Consider the following 17,440-nt stretch of genomic DNA (forward strand, 5'->3'; position numbering starts at 1 on the left):
ACCGTCTTTGTTCGATGGCCAGCCATACGCCGCTGCGAGAATGACCGGAGTTCGCGTGATGATGGTTTATGCTCCTTGACGAGGTCAGCAAATTAACTCCACTCCATGCAGCACTTGCGCAATCTCCCTGCCACCGAGAGTAGCGCATTAATAAAGCCCCGTCTTCCTGATCCCAATGTGGCACAAAGAGCCACGTTATTTTGGTTTTATCGGTGCGTGCTTCCCTGCTATCACGTACGGTTCAGAAACGCGGTCATTCACCACAAATGTAGAGCAAATACTGAAAATTGCGCAAAAGAAGCGTGGAGAGGTGCATGCTTGGAATTACGCTGAGAGACTAAAAGTGAGATTCGACAAGAAAACAAACGCAAGTTCGAGCTGTCGTTCTATCCGTTGAGAAGAGTGAGCGGGCTCGGGCAGGACGCGGCGTCGCCAGTAGGAGAGGGGTCAAGGAATCGAATTCTGTCCGAGAGTAACATCCACTGGGTAGATGGAGCAATGAAATCGGTTCACGCTCAGCCGCTCGGTAGATTCCTTACATCGCTGGACCGTGAGCGGTGGCGTTGTTGACATGGGCCGGGGTGGGAGTGTGCGGCTTTTGTGTACGTGTATTTTTATTTGACCAGGTAAGGCCCACTGAACTGTGTAGTTCTTGTTCAGAAGCGACCCTGGCTCTCACAAACGATAGCTCACCGAAGTGGCTTATCATCGCGTGAACATTTATAGCAGCCAAATACTCCAAACGCACGTTTCTAAATGTGAAAGGAACAAAAAAACGGAGAAAAAATCACGTGACCACGGGGAGAATATGCAAACTCCAAATATGCAAGAGTCAGGGTCGGCATCGAACCCACGACCTCCTGTATACCAGGCGAGGGAGTTAGCGTCTCGCCACCATGGCACCTTCATCCAGCAGTCGATTGACCACGGATGATGATGATGATGTTAGAGGGAAGCAGATTTGTCCGTTGCGTGCGGAGCGCCCTTTGTCAGGAGGGGGGCTCCTCTCGCGCGCTTTTGGCCGCGTTCCCCCGCTCCCCTACGTGGCGGTGCGCAAGTACAGACGGCTATTGTTCACGCGTCACCCAGGGAGCGATGACGAATGGCGAGAGGGGGGGCCACGGAGCCGCGAGGGGAAGGGGGGGAAACGTAGCAGGAGTGGGCGGGCGGGCGGGCAGACGGACCATGGGAAGAAGTCCCGCGTGCTTGGCAATCGATGGCAGCCCCCCCCTCCCGCGTTGTGCGTGACGTTGTTTTGGTTGGGGGGGGAGGGGGGAGGTCACGATGGTTTAGATTTGTGTTCAATATTTCATTATACCCCTATTTTATTTCCCATTGTGCTATCGGCGTCGCACATCGCTGGACAAAGTATCGGCTCCCCGCAGAGCGGTGCAGCCCGTCGTGCTGGAGATGGGCCCGCGGAACCGGATATCACGGAGCTGCCTCCGAGAGCCAATCCAAGTGACCTCTGGGTCCACACAGTCGGGAGCGGCACTTTCCCACCCGCCCGCCTCGAGAGTCATTTTTGAGCACGATTGTTTTCGATTTTGGAGGCAAGGGTTGGTGGGTCACATCGGATTTGTGACTCTCCATCTTAACCTGCTTCAGCTGCAAGGTGGCCACGCAGCAGCACAGCGAGCGGGTTCATTCACCAATTTCTGTGGACCTGTCAACGTCATCGTCCCCATTCCCCAAACGTGGCAGCAGCACCCTCCAGACAGGCAGCCCATGAGACTCGACGACACCATCCAGCATAAACGAAAAGAGAAGGAATGAAGATTTTCTTTTTTTAAATCGTTGTCTTGCGTCGCAGCGCACGTTGGCGTCCGAAGGAATGCCACACCTAGGCTACGTACGGCGCGAAAGAGGTTTAAAACGCGCACGTACGTACAATATCTATCGGATGTCGAACGAGCGTTGCCCGGGAGCCGGTCAACTTTAATTAGCGTGGCAGTCATCGCAGTCATTCCGACGGTCGGCGAGTTAAGCGCGGAGAAACATTCCCCGCCGGTCCACACACAGACACGTCCCAGCTGTTGCTGCAAACGTTACCGTCGGCCCAATTTTATTTTATTGCGTACGCATGTTGAATTTCTTTCACGCCGCACGTAGCCGACCGTGCGCGGGGGGGGGGGGGAGACAACAAACTCAATACAAATTACAGAGAGGGGTGAAGTGAAAAACAACGAAAGCTGCAGCCACGCGATTGCTCGCTCACGTCGCTCCTGGCGGAAGGTCACCCAATGGAGGAAATGCTCCAGAGAGCTCCTCTGGTGGAGGGCATGTTGGCCTACTCATCTACCCGGCCCAGACGTCTTGCAAGATGCGGGAAGTGCCGACACTTTACCCCGCCGCACGCGACCTTACGATGGACTTGCAGCATCAGAATCTTTATTTGACCTGCAGGAGGAATCCGATGAGCTATGAAGCTCTTTGATGTCCAGTAGGGGCACGGGGTCAGAAAGTTGCAACAACAAACAGTACACGAACCGATAGGAGTGCAGAGTATAGGTAATGTAAGCAAGTCGCTCATAATAAGTAAATAAATAATAAACCACAAACGTCGAGTATTTAAGTACAAATTGCAAAAGTATATCAATTCCTACCGTGGCGTTACCCGTTCATACTGCTGCTGGGGAGGACGGAAATGGTGGGCGGCGGGCGTCGGGAGGTGGGGTGGGATTTCTGTAACCCCCCCCCCCCCATCATTTCAACTGCCGCACCGGGGAGATGGATTCGAACCCGGCGGGGATCCGCGATTCCAGCGCCGACTGTTATTGATGCCGCGGCAGCGTCCGCGGGAGGGCCCAAAGCGCGCAGCAGACAAGGCCGAGAGCACATCGGCAGCAGAATTAAAGGCAACCCCCAGTGACGACAGGCGGTGAAGACATTAGGAATATTTACAGCTCGCCCTGGCAAGAGCTCAACAGCGCTTGGCCGTGGCTCAGCGGCGGCTGATCGGACTCCCGCGGCCTCTTGACGGCCGCCTGGGATGTCCACCACCACCACCAGCACCACCCCCACCACCCCCACCGCTACCCAGCCTCACGGTCGGCGGTTTACGAGAATTCTCTTCTGTGGGAAACGAAATCGTAATGAAGCGTGGTGAAAGCGAGTCCAACTTGAATAAGTCAATGAATTTCATAGTGAGTGGGAGTGATATTAATTTTCAGCGGAAAATTAACAGCGCCGCCATGAAGCGCACCGCCGCAATGAACCCCAGCGACCTGAGGTGCAGTTTTGGCATACGGCTAATGTGAGTAGCGAGCGATGCGTGAACAAGAACACTGCTCGCCATATCACTGACGGTGGTTGGGTCGAGGGTGGCGGCAGGGTGCAGGACACCGCTGGACACTGACCCGCCTTAAATGAACGGACTACGACTCATCATTGACGGTGGCCTGGGATTAGAGTTGAATTCCTGGCCACGACCGGCACGGTGAAGTATGGTCAAGCAAACCCGCACGTCTCACGTGGCGTGGTGAGGACTTCGTCCAGCCGGGGATTGAGAAACGATTGCAAATGATGAATCCTCAAATTTAGCAAAAAATTACCCCACACAGCGACACTCGCACTGCCAGTACGTGTGTGCGTGCGGCCCCCATCGACGTCCCGCAAGGAATTCTGGGCGTTTTCCCATGATCCTCGGCGGATTTACATCTTTGACTGCGGCCCTGTTGACGCACAGAGAGACGTGCAATGTTTTTATCTGTGAGAACGCAACGCTCCCAGTGTTCGCGGATGACAATTATTACAATTCATTACAAAAAAAGTTAAGCTGGAAAATATGCAGAAAAGTTTGGGCAGGGGGACAAAACGAATGAAAAGTCGAGGGGGGTTATTTTGTCTTTCGGAGTGGATGATGGTGGGGGGGCCGCGGTGGGGGAGCCGGTGCGGTGGTTAGGGGGCAGGGGGGGGTGGGGGGGGGCGATGGGCCTGCCAGTGAGTGGTGGGAACTGAGCGGAGAGCTCTGGCGAGTTGGGAAAACCCAAGGAGGAGGAGGGAGGTGGTGGTGGGTTTCGGGGGGAGTGGGGGGGGGTATAGACGTTCATTTCCCTGCCGGGGGGCTCGGCAGCGACTACCACACAGCCCCCTCTAGGGACTATTACAGTTTAGGAGTGAATTTTTTTTTGTTCACGAATATAAAAAAAACGAAACGTGGCCCTTGAGCTCACGGTTTCCGTGCCTCCGAGCCGCGGGCCGTCTTTGCGGCCGCTGCTGCCGCCGCTGCCGGGAGTGAAGGCCTCGAAACGTCGTGAGAATTATTTAATAATGTTTTATTTTTATTATTTTATTACTTCCCTTCTACGTGACTTTGCCGAAAGAACCAAGAAGAAAAAAAAAGTGAAGGCATCGTTTCATTTTTGAACCCTGGGGAGTACTGGCGGGGCGGGGCAGAGGGGGGGGGGCCCGGATTAAATATATTTATATATTTAACAGAGTCCCCCCCGCCCCCCCATTTGGACAAAACGAACGGCGAAATAACTCCGTAGCGCTCGGCTTCCAAAGAACACACGGAGCAGCCACGGCCGGTGCGGTCCGCGTGCGTGGTTTTCAGTCTGCTGATAATTAAGTGTTGATTTAAAGCGACTCGTATTTTACAAATATGGTTAATGATGAAAGGTTATCCTGTACCGCGACCATGATGAAAAAATGTTTTTATGTCTGTCTCCCATTCTTCTCTCTCCCTCCCTCCCTCCCGCCTTCCCTCCCTCTCTGTGGCATACACGTGCTCTCCCAACATGATCGCACTTGCGCATTAAAACCACAAACACATGTCTTGCACTCGCGCACGCACGCATGCACGCGTGGCCCCACGCGCGCAAAACCCGCTGCCATCACACGCTCGCCCCGTACTCGCAAACGAACGCTCGCACACGCGTGAACGCACGTGCACATGTTCAAACGCACGGACACGCGTTCAAACGCACGCTCACGCGTTCAAACGCACGCATTCAAACGCACGCACACGTTAAAACGCACGCACACGTTGAAACGCACGCACACGTTGAAACGCACGCACACGTTGAAACGCACGCACGCGTTGAAACGCACGCACGCGCACGTACACATTCACGCACGTGAGCACATATGCAAACGTGCGCACACACGCGCACTCACACGCACACACGCACGTACCCCCCCCCCGCCGCTCCCCCATCCCCCTCTCTCACAGAGGCCCGTTTATAGTTGCGCTGGGTCGATCGTGGCACAAGGATCACTTTAACTGCTGCCATTGCAACTCGTGCCTGGCTGACACGGGCTTCGTGGTGGAGGCGGGCAAGGTGTACTGCCAGGGCTGCTACGGAATGTTCTTTGCACCCCCGTGTGGCAAGTGCAGCCAGAAGATTGTCGGGGTGGGTCAATCGCACCCCTCATTCATTCCTCGTTTCGTTGGCCTCTCACTGCGTGTGCGATTATTTTTGAAACCTCCCCTCCCGCTTACCTCGCCTGCACCTCCCACAACTTCTGCCACCCCCCGCTCCCCTAACCACCCGACCCCCCTTGCACTGTGTGTGTTTTGTTAACATTTTTCCGCGATTGTTTTTATTCTGTCAATCGGTCATTGTCAAGCGCCAGTCGTTGTCTTTGTTGCTCTATCCCGGCTAAACGTGCGGTGTTGGTCCGGCCACCGACGGTTGGCATGTTGGCTGGAACCTTCGGAACCAATGTTAGCTCCGTTGGTTCCATGTTTACCGGGGACCCCGGTGCGTCTGCGTGCCGTCGTTGTTGTGGGTGGAGTGGTGGCGTAGTGGTTCGTGCGCCGCGCTACGAACCCGGCGACCCGAGTTCAATTCCCGGCGAATATCTGAACCGGTCCTGGGCAGAGGTCGCAACCTGGTACTCGATACCCGTACCATACCCGATACCCGGCTACCCGTACCCGGCCGGGTATCAGGTAGGGTACCCGTTTGCGACCCTGGTGCGGCCGGGTACGGGTACGGGTAAGGAATCAAAACCCGTTTGCAACCTCTGGTCCTGGGCCTCCCAGCTCGTTCGAGTGAGTCACCAATGAAGTACCTGCTGCGGTGTGTAAATATCAGCACTGGGGGGAGACAAAGGTGGCCGAGTGTGATGCTGGCCACACCACCCTTGCCTGCGCGCTGCGCCAGCCTCAACAGGTGCTCGCTTAAAGCACTTGCTCTCACAGTCTGTTAGTGAGGGATCTGTGAATGAATGGAGCGACAGTGTTGTGGTTAGCGTGCTGCGCTACGAGCCTGGCTACCCGAGTTCAATTCATGCTCACGGGCCAACACCAGTGACGATTATCTGAATCGGCGCAGGGCCTCCCGTAGGTTGACTCGACCTCAAATGAGTACCTGGTGCGGTGCGTAAAAACATCGCCACTCGGGAGACAAAGGCGGCCGGGGGTGGTGCTGGCCACCTGCCCCGTCGTGTGCCGTACCGGCCTCCGTAGGTGCTCGCTAACAGCACTTGCCCCAACAGTCTGGCGAGGCTATTACGTGGGATCTTTGTCTTTGTGCACGTATATTGCGCGCCCCTTCGCGCCGACGTTTGGTAGCTGGGCGTGTGACTTCGATGTTCGACTTCTGTAGTCGAGTCGACTCGGAGCCGGACTTGGTAAGGCCCCGCTGAGCTCCGTGACAAGGACGGCCACAGCCGAAGACCAGCGGCGGTGGGGGTGCCGTTAGGGGACATCGCCGCTAGGTAATGACGAAATTTTATTAACAGAGTACGACTTGACTAAAACTCCACTTGCCTTGGGCTGAAACCGACTTCAATAAAAAAATAAACGCTGACGAAATTAACTCCGGCGCGCGTGCACACACACACCCCGCACCTCCGATTAGCACGGTTGGCTACGTACGGTGCGAAAGAAGTTCAGCGTGCACACGCACATGCCAAATCACTGAAACTCCGCTCGTCTTAGATTATTCATGATGTATATACAAAAAATGTGCATACGTCGGTATGTAATGACACGTAGGTATAAGATAAAATCGATCACGACGTTTCGGGCGCAACACAAGCATCCGTTCCACCTGATGACGGATGCTTGTGTTGTGCCCGAAACGTCGTGATTTATTTTATTTTCTACCTACGTGACTTTACCGAAAGAACCAAAGAGTATGGATTCCTGCAGTCACGAAAGCTTCAAATCAAGATTGGTATGTAATGAGTTGATGTTTTTGTAATTGGCCCGTCAATGGCTGTGGCCACAATAACGCGACGTGCGCTCACAACAACCCAGCTCGCCCCTTCTCAACTCTCTCCCCTTCTCCGCTCTCTCGCTCCCTTCTCCTCCGTCTCTCGCCGCCTTTTTCACGAGCCGCTGCGCGATGAAAGGCCCGAGGTTTGCCTTGTCCGCGCGAGCCCGCCGGCTTTAAATGGCGCTGGCCGAGCGCGAAACCCGATCCGCCGACGATGATTGATGTACAAATTCCCGAGCGTAACCGGATCAAAGCCGGCGGCGCTGCACGGCCCAACAGAATCAATGTCGAGGCCGTCACAACTCCGAAGTGGCGGTGGGGGGCGGGGGGGGGGGCCCGCTTGTCCCTGCGATCGCGACGACGCCAGCGCCGGATTCCCAGAGTTTCTGAGAACTGTCGGAGAAGAAAGAAACACGGCAAAAAGAAAAGAACGAGGTGTCCTGGGAAAAGTTGTGAGTAGCAACCACGCCGACGACGAGCGGGTTTTGGCAGCGGCCATTTAGGCGCAGTTCGACTAAGAATCGGGCAGTGTTTGTGACAAATAACAACGGTGCTGTTTGTGAGAAGCTGCAATATATATCATCGGCTGTGGGAGTTTGTGTGCGTGTATATACATTGGGGGTGTGATGATTGAGCCTGAAAGTTAAGAGGTTAAAAAGTTATACATTTGTAACGCACACAGATTTCCTTAGATTCAGACGAGCGAGGAAGACTGCCAGAACTGGCACGACCAGCAATTGCCCAAGCTCTGTGATCCTAAATTGGGATATATGAACCAATTACACACAACGTATGCACATTTTATGTTACATATCTATGGTCGGTGCGAGTGGGTAAGCGAGTGAAGGCGAGGAGCGATGTCGATTGCCCAGAAATCGAACTCTCGCCGCGAACCTGTCACAACCACTTGACGTGCGTGGTGGTGGGCGGCTAACGGAACATACTCCTCCCAACAATTTGTTATCGCCCATATGGCAGGATCTTTAATGTTGCTGCTGCGTGTATCTGTGCACGTTTGTGCTGCGGTAGTGTAGCGGTTAGCGCTACGAACCCAACCACCCGAGTTTGATTCCCGCTCACAGCCACCAACACTGCTGACGATTATTTTCTGAACCGATCCTGGGCCTCCCCGATGTCGACTCATTTCTCAAATGAGTACCTGATGCGATGTGTTAACATCGCCACTCGGGAGACAAAGGCGGCCGGGCATCGTGCTGGCCACCCACACCCCCATCGTGTGCCGTGCCGGCCTTCATGGGTGCTACTCGCTAACAGCACTTTACCCCAACAGTCTGCTGAGGCTATAGGGGGGATCTTTGTCTTTGTGTGTATGTACATATATACGTGTGTGCGTGTGCATTTGTGCACCTACGGGCACGAGTTGGCCAAGTCGCACCGCGCCCGCCCTTCGGCGCGAACAGTCGCCCCTCTATTGCCGTTCCAAGCCGGGTCTCTCTCTGGAAAACGAGTTGCAGATGTGATCTTGAAAAGCGGGGCGATTACATCGCTCGCTCGCTCGTTCGCTGGAGATCACCGGCGGCCAGAGTCGTCGAGCGCTGCAGAAATTGAATCCGGCGAGGGCAGCTCCCAGAGCTGACCGCAACCGTTTGAGGTGGTGTGAGCGCAGCCTTGTGTCCGAATGCCCGTGCGTGCGTGCGCGACGATGCGGGGAGCGGTGGCGCAGTGGTTAGTGCGCATTGCGCTGCGAATCCGGCGGCGACTCCAGTTTGATTCCCGCTCGCGGACAACACCGGTATCGAATATCTGGACCGGTTCTGGGCCTTTCAACGAGTGCGTGAAATATGGATATTGGGACCGGGAAGACAAAGGCGGCAGGGGCGTGGTCCTGGCCAAAACACGTCCCCCTGTGTGCCGTGCCGGCCTTAATAGGCGCTCGCTAAGAACACTCTCCCCAACAGTTTATGGGGTATATTTGTCTGTGTAAGAGGGTGGCGGAGGTGTGAGGTACGTGGGGAGCGTTGGCAAGTTGGTTGGAGCTTGAATAAGTACCTCGTGCGGCATATAAATATCAGCGCTGCTAGGGTGACTCAGCCTTAAATGGGTACCGAGTGCGGTTTCTACTCGGCAGCAAGAGGGTAGACAAACGTTGTCAGGCGTGGTGCAGGCTGACAACCAGTTCAATGCGGGTTGATGGAGGGAAAGCCCCTGGCCAGCTCAGACACGATGTTTGCCATTGCCAGCAATCGAACTTAGGTTGCCAGGTTCGTAGCGGAGTCGTGCGGCCAACCACTGCGCGCCTAATGCGCCTGTATGTAACCCAGGCGCACGTGAGCTTGCGATAAATCCACGTGCGCGTGTGTGTGTGAGGTGTTTGTGAGCACGCGTGTGTGTGTGTGCGAGCATGTGAGAGCGCCTCTGTGTGGTGCGCGCGTCGTCAAGGCTCCGCCGTGACAGGTAGTGCTGTGTGCCCGTCTGGCGGCCGGCCCGCTTTGCCTTGGCTCGTGCCGCTCCCGTGTATAAAGTTACGTGGGCCCGTGTGACCGATCCCGTACTCGCGATCGCGAGTTTTTGTCATTTCACCCCACCCCCCCGCTCCTCCCTCCCCCCCACTCCTCAATGTTATCGTGTTTGAGCAGTCCGCCGTCTCTTGAGCGAGACGAAGTATCCGCCCGGATCCCTCGCGGAGACAGTGCAGCCGCCTCGTGTTGTAGGAACGGCCCGCAGAAGCGGTTCATGCGGAGCTAGTTCTGAGCTCCCTTCAAGTGACCTCCAAAGGGAAGCGCTTTCCCCGCACGCTCCGCATTTACGAGAGCAACGTTCGTCACGTGACGGACGGACGCTTTTCCCAAATTCGGTGCGGAACCAAAAAGTCATCAGTGACCTGGCGGTGACCGTCAACTCGAGATCCTGGCTTAAAAATGCCGCGATTCGAACCCAGGATCTCGGCGAATTTGCGTTCACTTCAGTTGACGGTTGCCATTCGAATGGAGAACTGCGACCCTCCCCCACCATTGTCACTCCCCCCCCCCCCCGCCACCTTCGTGACCCGTGGATCAAACAAATCACTCGTGACGCCGGTGTGCGGCAGCAGGAGCGGTCCCCGCGAACCCTGCCACAAGAGATCACACGTTCGGCGCGACGGCTCCTTCGCCACCGACCTCTGAGGTCACCACCACCCGGGCCACCTCGGCGCTCCCCGTTTTAGTCCGAGCATGCGGACTGTGGACGTCTGTAGGCCCCCGAGTTAAATTCGTGATTCTGAAGAAGAAATTAAAAATTTTCTTTTTGAATCGTGACCGCCCGCCCCCCGCGACCGCCCATCCCAAATCGTGACAATTCTTCAAATGGCTGGGAAGCGAAGCGTGAATTACTTCATGACTCAATTGTAATCGGCGAATCGACGGATTGCTACGAGGTGACTTGCCAACGCAGTCCATTACAATGTTTGTTGAATCATTCATAATCTGTGACTCGCAATAATTCTAGTTTACTCGAGAGAATGATGCAGAGGCACTGGAAGCCACAAACGAGAGCAGGAAGGCATCCCGAAACGAGCTCCTACAGTTTGCCCAAGTTCTGCGGTCCTATCTTGTGATGCTCCATTTGCTGGCGTTTCGACATGTATCGATTGCCTGTGCTGCGCTTGTGGCTACAGGAGATCACGTATGCACTCAAGCAGGCCTGGCACTCCAACTGCTTCGTGTGCGCGTGCTGCAGCCAGCCCATTGGCCAAGGCGTCTTCCACATGGAGGATGGAGATCCCTACTGCGAGAAGGGTACACGCCCCACCCACCCCAGTCGCTGGACAGGCCTACAGTTGCCTAGGTTACACCCACTGTTGCGTAACCACGCCCACTCGATGGCTAGCAACTCCCACTGTTGCGTAACCACGCCCACTCGATCGCTAGCCACTCCCACTGTTGCGTAACCACGCCCACTCGATGGCTAGCCACTCCCACTATTGCGTAACCACGCCCACTCGATCGCTAGCCACACCCACTGTTGCGTAACCATGCCCACTCGATCGCTAGCCACTCCCACTGTTGCGTAACCACGCCCACTGTTGCGAAATCATGCCCTGCTAGATTGCTAGACACTTTTTTCAAAGATATATGCCACTCAATAGCTTGTCAGTCTTCTGTATTGATTACTCCCAGAAGTCTGTCGCTGTCTATTATAAGTCTTCCAAACCTTGTTCTGCCGTTTAAAATCAAGTAATAGTTTAGTTGTTACACGGAATATCCCATTTAGCCAGTATACCCAGCAGCTAGGCTCGTTGGCAACGACACGCAGCCACTCACAGCAGAGTCGTTGGGGTGCACAGGAGCCCAGCCAGCATCCAGCCAGAAAACTGGAGGCGTAGATCATTATTATTTAACACGTAGTAGTAGTGTTAGTACGATGACTTCCTGCGGTTGCGTTTCGCAATGGCGACCCCCACCTGCGTTGTCGTAGGTTACGAGTGCGCGTGTGTCCCACCTCCTCCTCCTCCCCTCGCAACGCGCAGACTTCTTCAGGCTGTTCAGCACCAAGTGCGAGGGCTGCGACTTCCCCGTGGAGGCCGGCGACCGCTACGTGGAGGCCCTGGGCCACACGTGGCACGACACGTGCTTCGTGTGCACCGTACGTGTTGGAGCCCCTCCTGAGCTCGCTTCCACCCCCCCCCAACACGAAACCGAGCACGTTCGCGTGTCGTCTTTACGTCTGTCCCATCAGTATGTCCGTCCTTCTGTCCGTCCACCTGTAAGTCGGTCTAGCTTTCTGTTCGTCCTTCCATCCGTGCATCCCCTCCGTGTCTGTGTGCTTTCGTATGTGTGTCAGTTGGGTAAAGCTGCGCAATTGTCCATCCATCCATATGTCCGTCCGTCTTTCTGTCTGTCCGTTCGTCCGTTGATTGGCCCGTGTTTGTGTCGCTCGTCTGTCTCTTGTCAGTCTGTCCATCTGTCCGTCCGTCCTTCCATGCGACCTTAAAGCGCTGAAAGCACTATGACGCACGCGAAGATCACCCAGTGTGAGCACAGGTGTCGCGTAAAGTGTTTATGTCATGTAATAGTGGCGTTGTTACAGAAGATACGAGAGAAACAACATTGACAACAAGACAAAACAGCAGCACTGCCCTTGGCTGGCAATGTATCTGCAGCAGCCGATAGCAGATGCAATTTGTTTAAAGCGACCAATTAGTTATAACACGATTAGCACGGTTGGCTACGTACGGCGCTAAAGAAGTTCAGCGCACGTATCGCGGGCGTAATCAATGTTTTACCCGATGAATCGACGCGTCACGTGCCTGCCGTTGATGGCCCGTCCCTCCGCAGCGCTCCCCAACGCTCGCCCAACTCCACCCTTTCCTCGCTCTCTTGTCTCCTCTCCTCCACCACCCGCCCCGCAGGTGTGCCAGGTGAACCTGGAAGGGCAACCCTTTTACTCCAAGAAGAACAAGCCCCTCTGCAAGAAGCACGCCAACTCCATCAACATCTGAGCGACGCGCGGCCCGCCCGCACGATGGCTGGGTTTTGGGGGAGGGGAGGCGGGGGGGCAGGAGCTGTGGGCAGGGGTAGTGGGCTTCCTAGGGGCAGCAGCTGTAGGAGTGGGATCGGGCGGGGGGGGGTTGAGGAGGCAGTTTTGGATGGGGAAGGCAACAGGGCAGCACTGAGAGAGCGAGTGGAGAGAGAATCACTGCCGAGGTTTCGTTTCCGCGGCCTCGCTCCGTGCCGTCCGTCTGGCGCGACGTCGTGCCGACGTTGTCTTACCGGGGTGGGTGGGGGGGGGGACCGTTTATATTCCGCCGCGGGGAGTGACAGCACGAATCATCCGGTTGCTGCTTGACGACCCAGCTCGCTCCGCGGCGCGCGGAGCGGAGCGTTGGACCCGGCGAGGAAGAGGCCGCCGGAGAACACCGCCACCTATGTGGGGGGGTGGGACACTTCGTCCTCGGGAAAACGACCGCGGCAATCGTCGATCGCGTCCTGTAGCCTTTGTGACCCTCGTGGCCACGATCCCCACGGCCGTGGTGGGGAGGCGGGGGGGGGGGGTTAGCCCGTGATTGTGGGCTGAGATGCTCTTTGCAGAACGGCCTCTTCTTCGTCGTCCGACGACGACTCGTCTGTGGAGTCGGAATAAAGGGCCACGTGGATTCCTCCTCCGCCGCCGCCGCCGCCACGAACGCTCGAACGCTTTTCCTTCTCGCTCGCGGTTTTCCCCCAAACCTTTTTTTGCTTTGCTTGCTGCGTGCGAACGACAGCGATTTATTCATGTTTGCTCGTCGCCATTATCAGCTCGAGTTGAGTGAACGTCGAGGTTCGTTAGGAGGTATTCGACTTGGCGCTGGATATTATAATTTTTTTTGCTGCTGCTGCTCCTGCTGCTTTGTTTAGATTCATGGTCGGAGATTTTCGAAAAGTGGTCGTTGATAGCGATATGACAATGTTGGCTGTGGGAGGGGGGGCTTGGTATTGGTGCCAGATGTTTGAAGGATGAGCTCATGAGAGTTTACTGAACCAGTTTTTTTTTCGTTTCGGTATTATTACATCTTGTCACACACGGCGTTCAAACCTCGCCCGTGTACGTTATACCAGCAGCAGAGAAATGCAACGTTCGGTTTGAACTATCGCTAAGAAACTGGCGCCCAAAGGTGGAGAAAAAGAACGTGTGGAAAGTTGCGATGGTGCGGTGGGTGCTGATAAGCGAGCTGAGCCAGTTGCATGGAAATCATTGAACAAGGCGAGATCATTGAACAAGGCGAGATCATTGAACAAGGCGAGATCATTGAACAAGGCGACCGTCGCGTTTTAGATTAAAACGCTTAATTCTAGATTTGAAGCTTTCGTGACTGCAAGGATTCATATTCTTAGGTTTTTTCGGTAAAGTCACGTAGGTAAAAAATTTAAATTAATAAAAGTAAAATAAAAATAACACAAGCCTCCGTCTTCAGGTGGAACCGTCACAGCACGATAGCTGTATCAAGTGAAGAGAAATTCCAAGAAAACAGTCCTTGTATATATACTGGTTGAGGGTGGGAGGAGCCAAGGTAGGCCCTGGATATTATTATTGTGAGGTTCGGTGCGGCTGAAGCACGCTGTTACCTACGTGACTTTACCGAAAAAACTTAAGAATACTAAAACGCTTCTCTACTACGCGTGGGCCCTTTGGCGGCGTTTGTGCTGAGCGGCCCTTTCCTCGTTGTGACCGCGTGCCGCCGTTTGGGTGAGGGACGTGGGGGGGGGGGCTCCCACGTGACCTTCCACCCCCCCCCCACTTCCTCCCGTACGCGGAGAAGCTTCTTCGGGGTCGCGATGAACGGCCGTGCCGGAGGCACGCGTCATCTTCCGCTAGGGAGATGTTTTGTGTTTGTTTGGTCACCTACGCTCGGCTTTTTACGTTTGCTGCTGTTATTTTTTTTATTATCGATGAAGTTTTTCTCATCCCCCCCCATCCATCCCGTGATTCTTTAAAGACCGCACACTCACATGCCGTGAGTTCCGTATAACGTTGCAAAAAAAGTCATATTCGAACACGGTGTTACTGGATACCGACGACTGTGTTTTTATCGTTAATGGTTTGGCTTCGGGTTGGTGGTGGTGTTTTTTTGTTTTGCTTCTTCCATTCTCTCTCCTCTGTCTCCTGGTCGGGTTTGCTTTTAATTTTATTTTCCTTCTGCCGTGGCCGCGTGGTGTGAAGGGCGTGACGGCGAGCGGTGGATTGTACGACTAATCGATGAGCCAGTCGAGTTAAGGAATTCAGAAGAGACTTTTCATCGAGTGGATTTTTATTATTAATATTCATAATTTTGTTGGTTCACGTCTCAAAACCGCCCATCTTTGTGAGAATTCTTGTTTTTGGTTTTTGCGGGGCATTTATTGACGAGACTTTGAGAAAGACGTCACTCACCGGGTTTTTTCTATGTTGTTTCTCTTCGTCTCGGTCTGAAGATTTGGCTTCAAGGGAGGGAGGGAGGGAGGGGGGGTAGAATAAAAATATAAACGGCAGTACTTAAAAAAAAAAGATTTTTCTCTGCTTAATTTAGACTCTGAATGTGCGAATTGGCCATGGGGTTTGTGTCGCAGTTCTGCCAAAATTTGCGCGGAGTTCGGGAATTGTGGGGGTGTGTTGGTGCCGTGCTGGATTTCCGAACAAACGATAGATTCCTTAAAACCAGGGCTTACGTCTAAATAAAAAAATCAAATCGTAAGTTCCTTTTTGGCTATTCGAACCATTCTCACTCGCGCAAGTCTATGACGGAGGACAGCAGTTGTGTTCCACAGGCATAGTCACAGACAGTATGTGTTCCAGACAGTCACAGACATAGTCACAGACAGTATGTGTTCCAGACAGTCACAGACATAGTCACAGACTGTCACAGACGCAGTCTGCGGAAGCTTCTCACTCGGGAGTAAATGTTGCTGTGGCTTAACTACCTTAAAGATATTTCTTTTTGAAGCACAAGATTTTAGAGTTGGTGAAAAGCCTCCGCACGTGGCTATTACGCCGCAAGGGTTTGTTGGTGTTAAGGGTTCACGGTACAGCCCCTTGCGATTGTCCTCTGTGCGAGAATGGCCTCCTCCAGAGTGAGCTCCAGTGAGGGGGAGGGGTGTATCTGGCCTACTCCTCCACGCTAGTCGAGCATCTTGGGAGAAGGTGGCAGTACCCACACTTTACCCCACCAGACACGACCTTGCCAGTCAATTAACTGCGGTGGTACCTATTTATACTGCTCTTGTTGCTCTATAGCGGGGTTTATTGTTTGTTTTATATATTGTAGTCTCTTCCGTACCGCGCCCAGCAGCGTTGAGGACGGCATCGGTCCGATCCAGTGCCGATGAAACCCTCTCTGATGGAAAAAAAAACACAATCGAGAGCCTTACTCGAGCCCAGCGTTCTTCACTAATTTTCAGAGTGGGGAGCGGGGGGGAGGGGACTTTGGCCGATAAGACATCATCAGTGCGAGGGCCGCCACACATCTGAAACCATTGCGGGTTTGACAGCAGCACGATGATGATGATGGGGGGCGGGGGGGGGGGTGTTCTCAACATTTGTGAATTGTCAGGGGCCGCACTAAAGGGCCACCAGAGGCCGCCAGTGACCCGTGGGCCTTTTAATAAAGAACATCGCTCCGGAGAGCCAAAGAGTTTTTCTGCGCGTTGCATTTCACGTTGGCTACGGCACTTGCGGCGAGATTCTCTTAACCAGACACCGCTTCGTTTGCGTCGGCTGCAATCGCGAACGTGCAGAGAATGAGCTTGGCGGGGTTCCCAACGGCCTGGCGTCAAGACTCGTTTCTTATTTGTCCTTTCTTTCTCCGATTCGTAGCGAGCGGAGTGATCTTTAACGAAGCAAAAAAAAATCAACGAATAATTATCATCGAGCTTGCAGGGTTTTGTGTTTGTTAGCGTCCAATTCAAAGTTGGCACGCCTTAATGGTTCTTTCGGTAAAGTCACGTAGGTATAGAATAAAATGAATACAATCACGACGTTTCGGGTGCAACATAAGCGTCCGTCTGGTTAAGAGAATCTCGCCGCAAGTGCCGTGATGACGGACGCTTGCTTGTGTTGCGCCCGAAACGTCGTGATTTACATTTATTTTATACCTACGTGACTTTACCGAAAGAACCAAAGAGTTTTTGGCACGCCTTATGGAATACGAGCACCATCGCAGGCACAGCCATCAAGAAATTCACTCTTATTCTCGCTCGTCAGCCGTGAACAGTGTTTCCCTTTCAGCTGGCTCTGCCCGGAATGGCATTCCAGAAATATATTCCCCGGACCCGGCGCACCACGTCCAGTATCACGCCTCTCGCTATGACTGCAGCTGCGACCGGTTCATGCGCCGCGACCTGCTCCCGTCTGCCGGCGGTCCGGAAAATATTTGGCGAGAAATTCACGGCGCCGTCGATTTACGAACAACAACTGGGCACTCGGTGGCCAAAGAGCCTCGGCTGGCATTGACGGCCGCTGCGTGTTTGCGATGTTACATGCGTATTGGTTTCAATAAAGCCAGAACTGAACTCATCACTTGGTTGCCCCGTGGACTCCGCTCACTCAGCACCGCGCGCGCGCGCGCGCGTGTGTGTGTGTGTGCGTGTGTGTGCGTGCGCGTGTGCGTGCGTGTGTGTGTGTGTGTGCGTGTGTGTGTGTGTGTGCGTGTGTGTGCGTGCGCGTGTGCGTGCGTGCGCGTGTGCGTGCGTGTGTGTGTGTGCGTGTGTGTGCGTGTGTGTGTGCGTGCGTGTGTGTGCGCCAAGGTGTGTGCACAGCGGTTAGCGCTATGCCTCCGCTGCGAACACAGACACCCGAGTTCGATCCCGCGCTCGCGG

General features: G+C 54.4%; 1 protein-coding gene across 4 annotated transcripts in view; it reads left to right on the forward strand.

The window, feature by feature from the left end:
- LOC144732114 (PDZ and LIM domain protein 5-like) overlaps positions 1 to 12,676 on the forward strand; it is a 101,744-nt gene extending 89,068 nt beyond the window's left edge. For 3 of the 4 annotated variants that reach the window (XM_078613401.1, XM_078613402.1, XM_078613403.1), the window contains 4 exons: positions 5,177 to 5,357; positions 10,789 to 10,909; positions 11,641 to 11,756; positions 12,523 to 12,674. In XM_078613401.1, coding sequence (XP_078469527.1) covers positions 5,177 to 5,357; positions 10,789 to 10,909; positions 11,641 to 11,756; positions 12,523 to 12,612 — 508 coding nt within the window. In that variant the 3' untranslated portion in view covers positions 12,613 to 12,674. Of the gene's footprint in view, positions 1 to 5,176; positions 5,358 to 10,788; positions 10,910 to 11,640; positions 11,757 to 12,522 lie in introns of all 4 variants that reach the window. The other variant, XM_078613404.1, reaches the window with a different exon arrangement.
- Positions 12,677 to 17,440: the final 4,764 nt, after the last annotated feature.

The sequence above is a fragment of the Lampetra planeri genome, chromosome 41, assembly GCF_965212315.1.
Source record: "Lampetra planeri chromosome 41, kcLamPlan1.2.h2, whole genome shotgun sequence".
Lineage (NCBI taxonomy): Eukaryota > Metazoa > Chordata > Hyperoartia > Petromyzontiformes > Petromyzontidae > Lampetra > Lampetra planeri.